General features: G+C 37.9%; 1 protein-coding gene across 1 annotated transcript; it reads right to left on the minus strand.

The window, feature by feature from the left end:
* Positions 1 to 451: 451 nt before the first annotated feature.
* Positions 452 to 6,833, minus strand: LOC107798398 (uncharacterized). Its single transcript, XM_016621375.2, has 7 exons — positions 5,811 to 6,833; positions 4,633 to 4,786; positions 3,302 to 3,355; positions 3,116 to 3,207; positions 1,321 to 1,556; positions 1,076 to 1,246; positions 452 to 920 (listed from the first exon to the last, which is right to left on the minus strand). The coding sequence occupies exons 1-7, from the start codon at positions 6,626 to 6,628 to the stop codon at positions 823 to 825; spliced, it is 1,623 nt and encodes a 540-aa protein (XP_016476861.1). The 5' UTR covers positions 6,629 to 6,833; the 3' UTR covers positions 452 to 822.
* Positions 6,834 to 7,945: the final 1,112 nt, after the last annotated feature.

A 7,945-nucleotide genomic window follows, 5' to 3' on the forward strand; every position in this document is an offset into this window, starting at 1 on the left:
TGAGGAAAGAAAAAGAAAAACGAAACACTCAAATAAGTAGTGCTTGACTTGCATATGTTCATAGACCCCCATAATAGTATATTAATACGTCTATTTAAGAGCGGACTATACTACTAACCTCTACGCATGCCAAGTCATTTTTAGTTTTAAGACAGCAAAAGAGCAGCCCGGTGGACTAAGCTCATGTCATGCGCAGGGTCCAGAAAAGACCTGGACCACAAGAGTCTATTATACGCAGTCTTACCCTACATTTCTGCATAAGGCTATTTCCACGGGTTCGACCTCATGCAAAAATGCAGGGTAAGATTAATGTACAATAGGATTTGACGTATGGCATGGAAATGCCATTGGAAACAGCCTCATGCAGAAATGCAGGGTAGGACTGCGTAAAATAGGATTTGAAGTATGGCATGGAAATGCCAATTTATAATGAGTTTGACCTCTCCCAATCTCCCAAACAACTTCTTCCTGTTGCTTTCCTGCCTTCCACAATAATAACTTATCTCACTACACATGTTTAATCCATCCTATAGATCTACGTTACAACAGATAACTCATCAATTCCATGAACTAGGATATATCTTAATCTGTGTAATAATCTGTTTTAAGTTAGATCAAATTATTGTCTTCCCATGTTATACAAGGCAAGCTGCACTTCTTTCAACTTGTTGCCTCTCGAGTATAAATCAGGGCGTTCCACTAGGAAACTCCATGGCCATTGCAGCCTCAATACTGCTCCCTCTGAATCTCTTTTCTTTTATAAATTAACCTCAGAGTTCCGCGTAAGATGAAGGAAAATGTCATACATATATCAAGAAAATGTTAGCTAACCCTTCCTGTCTGATCAATCAGTGTACCCACCTGCTCTCCACATAACGCTCTTGATATATTTCCAGGCCCATGAAGACTGAAAATAACAACTGCAAGAAAAGCAAAGCATGTCAAGAACGTTTAATCTTAAGACTGGAACTAAACACACTTTCATGAAGTGAAGTAGCTGATGATAGAATGATATAGGAGAAAATATTCTATAGGATAAAGCTGGCGATGAAAGAGCCATCCAAAAAATACAGACCAGGAATTGCATTCTCCTCGCATAATGTTACAGCCATCAGATCCAACGGGGAAGCACCTCCGGAAACCAGCTCCCTGAAGGAAATATGCTCAGCAACAACATTATTATTTCGGGAGTCACAAACGTCGACACCTTCTACATTAGTACCCTTGAGTAGTGCATCGGCATGAACTGGAGAAGGAAAACTTTAATCATTAACCACTCTAAATAGTAAAAACAGAGATTTCAAGTGTAACATTTCATACTTTCAGAAGCTCTGAGTGCTGCAGCTGTATCTGTAGAGAAGAGCGGATTCCCTGTGCCAGCTCCAATACCACCAAAGATCACAACTCTACCTTTTTCAAGATGCCGCATAGCCCGCTGCCTACTGTATGGCTCAGCAAGCTCAGGCATGGAAAATGCACTTTGCACACGAGTCTGCACACCCAACTTCTCTAATGCCGACTGCAGCAGTATTGAGTTCATCATAGTTGCCATCATTCTGCAGAAGATTAGGAAATCATAGGTACAATTAGTTCATTACAGAACGAACGGGAAATACCATTACTACTCTCACTTTCAGTGGACTAGACCAACTTTCCTGTCAACACAACCTAGCTTATGCTTCCAATAATCCAATCAAAATGATAAAGAACTTGACTGCCAACTCAAGCTCCTCCTACCTTCTTCATGTCCCCTCCCCCAAACTCCTGTTAAACCTTAATCACAACCAGAGGCGAAATCAGAATTTGAAGTTTATGGGTTCTGAATCTGCCATCGAACTCATATCTCGTTTAGTTACTAGGTTCGCAGTTAAATATTTATACATATTTAGTGAATTTTCTAATATAAACAGGGTCTAAGCAAAATCTACTGGGTCCGTCCGAACCCGTAAATCATACACTACCTCCGCCCCTGCTCACAACCACATTCCCATCCACCTACAAACTCCGATAATCCTCCCCTCCCCCTGCAACTTGCCACCATGTCCTGCAAACCACCATTCCCCCACCCCAAGCAACCAATGGGTTAGCAGTCATTTGCATGGGATAGAAAGGTGAGGCTGCAACAGGAACTAGCAAGTATCTTGAGGGGGGAAAAAGGCAGCATGCTACGAGGGTCGAGGAGCGGCAGGCAGACAAAGCAGATGGAGATTGGAAAATCTAGTATACATTTTAAATCAAATTTAGGGGCGGGATCATGATTTAATCCAGCTTCATTTTCTTTATCGCAAAAGTAGCCTTGTTTCTTCCATTAGCCATATTCAAATTGAACTTTTTGTCATTTATTCAAGTTGAGCTACTTACTTTAGCCAAATAATATTTGCACCTCATAAATTAGAAGCCCGAAATCGCATAACCAAGGCAATCAAGTAACGCCCATGTTGTAGAAGCATGTACACCAAAGTTTTATTTTTAACAAAATAAAACACATCAAAAGACCTATTCCACAGTTGTAAAAAGTTCAACCCCCTATAATTTATACTACAAATCACACCATAGATCTGACTCTCCAGATTCTGTTTTCTTTTCTTCTTTTTTTCATGCACTTTCAACTATTCCGTCATTCCAATATCAACATGCACTAAGACTAAGGGATGAAGGAATCTTCAGATATCTTAATAACAAAAAGCTCACAAAGGTATTCAACCAAAATAGAGAGATTTCATACATATGAATAGCATAGAAACAAAACTACAAGCAGGATATAGAAACTAGAAAATTCACTGGACTATCAAGATCACCCGTTCCATGAGGTGTGATTTTATCTTTCCACCTCTTATAGGAAAATAAACCAAATGAATAATAGTATTACTTATATATTTCTTTTTGATGAAGTGAGGTGTTATATTGATGCAGAAATTAAAAAAAAAGTTTGGACTAACTCCCGAGTACAAAAAAACAAATGAAGCAGGGAGCTAAATCCAAAGATCAAACAACTTGATTGTTAAACTAAAGTAAGAGAACTAATGAAATCTACAAGGGAAATTGCATGATTTACAGAGGCTATTCATAGTTAATAACTGAACCGTAAATCACAAATTAGAAAGGAGGAAATTACCCAATTTGATAGGCAGTACATCTATCCAATCCAGTTGAAGTTACCCATGTGTCTCCGCAAAAGAAATTGCGTCCGCCAACAACTATTGCCACCTAAGGCAACAATTAACATGCATGTCCAAGGGAATCAGAATACGGCAAAAGTGCTACTCCTTGGCAAAAAATCAGAAGCTTTTCTGACTGATACCTCTATACCAAGACGGCAAGCTATTGAGACTTCCCTAGCAACTAGCATGGCCACCTGGCATATTTCAATGATAAAAACTTTATTATCAGCATTTATAATAAAGAAAATAACACTTAACTCCTTTACAGATACAAGACAGGGTACGACATCTCACTTAATTAGGAAACAGAATCCAAAATGTAGCAGCAATTAATATGAGAACTTCTTGCTTACCAAATCGACTTTTCTCACACAAGCTGAAAAAGTTTTATGCATTTATCTTGTTGGTAATATTGACATTATGTTTTGTGATAAATCCACTTCCTTAAAAGGTCATACAGCTGGGAAACTCACCCAAGTGGTCATAACAAGATTTCTTCATTGAATACAGAGTAAGAGAGTAATAACCCTTTTTTCAGGATAAGGTAATAAGAAGTAATACCCCCTCCCATGAGAAAATCTAAAGTTTCTAGTCAACCCAAAATTAAAAGAACTATCTAAGATAAGATTGATAGCTGTTTTAGCCGAACCTACTTCCACAGCAGCTTGAATTCAACTGGTAAAATATCTTAGGCAAAGGCGAAAAACAGGGCACACTTCTAAAGAAAAAAAGATTTAAATATGCAATACAAATTTGTTGGGATTAAGTTTTAGTCAAGTTAGTACGTTTACTTTAGGTCCAATGTTTGATAGGAATCTTTTAGTCCTGCCAGAGAGTATATGCTGGTAGAAAATACAGAAAACTTCTAGTGCTAGAGAAACTAAATGTTTAAAATATTTTACTCGACTCAAATGGAGTGACATGAACAATGAGGGTTCAGATAGCCACCCCCACTTGCTTAGGAATTAGGATTGAATAGTAGTAGTTGTTGTTACAGGAAAGGTTCAGGCTCTAGACTGTTAAGTGCCATGTTAACTAATAGCCAAACTGTAAGAAAAAAACCTTCCTCAACATTACCATCATTTTGAAGTGCCGGAAAGACACATTTAGCTTCTTGACCTAAATACATTGTACTACATTCATTTTGCGAATATAAATTAATCCTCCAATTTTGCAATAGGTACGTCTCCATCAAGAGATCCACTGATCTGTCATCTAAAATTGCGTGTAAAAAATAAAAAGCATTATGTAATATCTTGAATGAGTTTGTTTGGTACACTCGGAATGAAATATAATCACATAGGCTTCCTCTCCAAACTATCATTAAATTTTTCAAACCCAATTCATCTCTTCCAAGATCAAACCAGTCTTGCTTCAAACTATCATTAAAATTTTCAAACCCAATTCATCTCTTCCAAGATTAAACCATTCTTGCTTCAAAATATAGAGAGAACATTGGAAGTAAATAAACCTTTGGATCAAGGTTGTTTGGATCATTAGTGTTTGGTGTGACTCCAGCTAGTGCAGCACCACTAATTTTAAGAACTACCCTTCTCCACCTTGGACCCATAGAAGATTTTGACTTTACAATCTGTCCACTGGGACCAGGCACTGCTGTTCCATATCTGAAGCAGGTTAGGAGGAACAGAAATGTCAGATAATCTGCGAAACTGGAAGAAAAAGAAGAAAACTGTACACAAGTATTTTATATGCAGATTCCCACTAGATGAGAACTCAGGTTAGCAAATAGCAGCTATATCAAAGAAAGTAAGGACAAGGAACTCCAGATTTTGCTTTGATCAAACTAATATACATCTAAACTGTTTATTTCTGTATCATGGAAACTTGAAAAGTAAAAACATATTTTATAAAACAATTGAAAATTTCAAGCTTCCCAATCAATTAGAACATCACATCTAAATAATATGAGTCACACACAAACTTAAAAATGGTACAGCTCACTCCAAGCTGAGGAAGATTATGACTTGGATAAACAGTTTCCTATGTATCATAAAGAAAAAGTCAATTCATTCACCATATACAAAGAGTCAACTTTTTCCCAGCACATCGTTGCACTATTGCAGTACAAAAATAGCCTCTCTTTTCCATATCAGCAATGGCAGATCAACCTTGTTATACATCAACTCTCAATATTCTGAAGGGATATTATCAAATCAATCAATCAACTACACGAAGGGGAGCCTAGGCGTAACTGGAAAAGTTGTTGCCATGTCACTGGTTTGAGCCGTGGAAACAGCCTCTTGCAGAAATGCAGGGTAAGACTGCGTGCGATAGACCCTTGTGATCCGGCCATTCCACGGATCCTGCTCATAGCGGGAGCTTAGTGCACCAGGGTGTCCTGTCCAATTGACTACACCTCAATCCCACCCCGTTTTACGGTCCGTTATGTGAATCATCTATATCCATTCTGCTCAATATTTCAAAAAAAATTCATCCAATGCAAGAAAAAGAATCAAATTTTTATACAATTAGAACTGCCAAGTAAAAATGCAGTGGGGGATGTAGATATATATATATGTGTGTGTGGAAAACAAGAGAATTTAAACATTATTAGATTCTGAACCCATAATTTAAGAAGTACAGTGAGTTTAGTGCTAAGAGTTGAATCCGCCTTAGAAAAGGTATTACCTTTTAGATTGTCTGCTAGTGCCAGAGTTGGTAACTGCAACAATGGCTTTGTCCTCTTCAGATGTGGATGTAGCTTTTCCTGATACTGAATTTCCAACAATTTGCTCCATTTGCTTGAACCAAAGCCAATGACTCATCGTGATTCCACCGTTACTCATCCGATGTCTTTCCAATTTATACCTCTTCTTCAAATTATCAACTTTATTCTTACACTGTTCCACACTCTTCGATTGCTTCTCACACCTTTCGCTCACCATCGCCGCCACTTCTTCCCAATCTCTCCCTCTCAAATTTCCTCGATTCAATTGCACAAACTTCTCCATGTACGCCTCTAATAAACACGCTATTGCCGTATCGCTCCATTCTTCTCTGTCCTTCCGGTACTCTCCGCTGCCGCCGGAGGCGACGGAGGAGGTGATTTTTGATCTTTTGTAATTGTACGGCGTTCCGTTATCGCTGATATCCTCTCGATCCGTTCGTTTGTTGTCGTTTGATTGATTGAGCCTCGATCTGTTAACGTCACCGTCGTTTTCGAACGGATTTGAATCGGTATCGTACGGATTCACTCCGATATGATACGACGGCGTGTTATTATTGTCGCTGTATCCATCACCGTCTTCATCGCCGGAGATGTTTTTCGGACTACCGCTGGAGATAGGCGGGGCGTGGATTTGAGCCGGCTTGTAACGGTGGGAGAAAGGTTGATGGTGGTGGTGGTAAGTAGGATTGGAAGAGTGTGTGGTGGTGGTGGTAGGAGTGACGGTGACGGCGGCGTTATCGTCACCGAGGAGTGAGAAATCGTCGTCACAAGAAGCCATGGGTGGACGTTAGTTAGGGTATGGAGACGACGTGAAAGGTAACGCTTGTGGGTTTCGCCGTTAATGCACTGCATTGGAGAAGATGGAACCGTTACAGATGTTACGATTGACGAGTCCGTTAGGTAGGGCAGTCACGTGATTGGGCCCCTTAAGTTACAACTTACAATTGCATATGAACAAATGGGTTCTACTATTTTGCACCCTCACGTATTTTTTTTGCTTATTTATTTATTTATTTATTTAATATAGTATAGATCGCGAGTTCGAGCCGTAAAAGCAATCACTAGTATTATGGTAGATTGTCTACATCACACTCCCTGGAGTACGATTCTTTTCAGGACCATGCGTGAATGCGAAATACTTTGTGTCAAAGGCGGACCCATGCTATATCGAGAGGAGTCATCGACAGCCGTAAAGTTCGGCAAAAATTCTATTTATACATGTATATATCTTTTGAGAATAGTGATATATTAGTAGTGGGCACCTTATATGCAGAACAGATTTTGGTTGAATCCAAAGTGCACTCTTGACCTTTAAATTCTGAGTCTGCATCTGCATTGTGTACTGACTATCCTTTTTAGTAGTATCCGACCCAATTCACGGGGTATCTATTATAGAAGCAATATTGATTTATGACAGTACAACAATAACAAACACAGTTTAATCACATACATAAGGTCCGGAGAAGGTAGTGTGTATACAACATTTTTATATATTCAACTACAGGTAATAAGAAATTATTCTATCTTATTTACTTTTTACAAGTTTGGATAACATTTAACTCAGATATCAAAATTTAAACAAATAAGAATAAATTACCTAACGTTTCGATTTGCTCTATTAGGATTTTGGAACCCCAAGTATAGCATACTAAGAGCCCGTTTGGGTGGGCTTATTTTAAGTAACTTTTAAATTAAAATAGCTTTTAAAAATTCTAGTTTTTGACTTTTGGTTTGTTTTTGTCAATTTAGCTTAAAAATAAGTACTTAAAAGTATTTTTTTTACTTTATCCAAATACTACAAAATGGCTTAAAAGTGATTCTGGCTTAAAAGCACTTAAAACAAGTCAAACAGGCTCTTTAATGGAATTAAACATCATTTTTTAGAATAGTTGCAAATTATCATCCATCCTATATTAAACGTACAAAGCACATCATTGATTTATGCTATGACTTAAAATTAAAATGCTAAAATGTTAAAATGTTAAAATTAAAATGCTAAGATCAAGAGTTTAAACTCAAATCTCAATAGATGTGAATTTACCATTCTTCCTGTGCTACAAAGTATCGATTTGTTTAGGCATAAATGGTATTTAAA

Source organism: Nicotiana tabacum, chromosome 10, assembly GCF_000715075.1.
Source record: "Nicotiana tabacum cultivar K326 chromosome 10, ASM71507v2, whole genome shotgun sequence".
NCBI classification, from domain to species: Eukaryota; Viridiplantae; Streptophyta; class Magnoliopsida; order Solanales; family Solanaceae; genus Nicotiana; species Nicotiana tabacum.

What these genes read in the sequence shown, in the direction of transcription:
- LOC107798398 (XM_016621375.2), bottom strand. Translation starts at nt 6,628, where the DNA reads ATGGCTTCTTGTGACGACGATTTCTCACTCCTCGGTGACGATAACGCC. An exon ending in CTTGCCGTCTTGGTATAGAG is followed by an intron (nt 3,208 to 3,301) that starts GTATCAGTCAGA and finishes TTGTTGCCTTAG; the next exon opens with GTGGCAATAGTTGTTGGCGG. An exon ending in TGTACTGCCTATCAAATTGG is followed by an intron (nt 1,557 to 3,115) that starts GTAATTTCCTCC and finishes AATCTTCTGCAG; the next exon opens with AATGATGGCAACTATGATGA.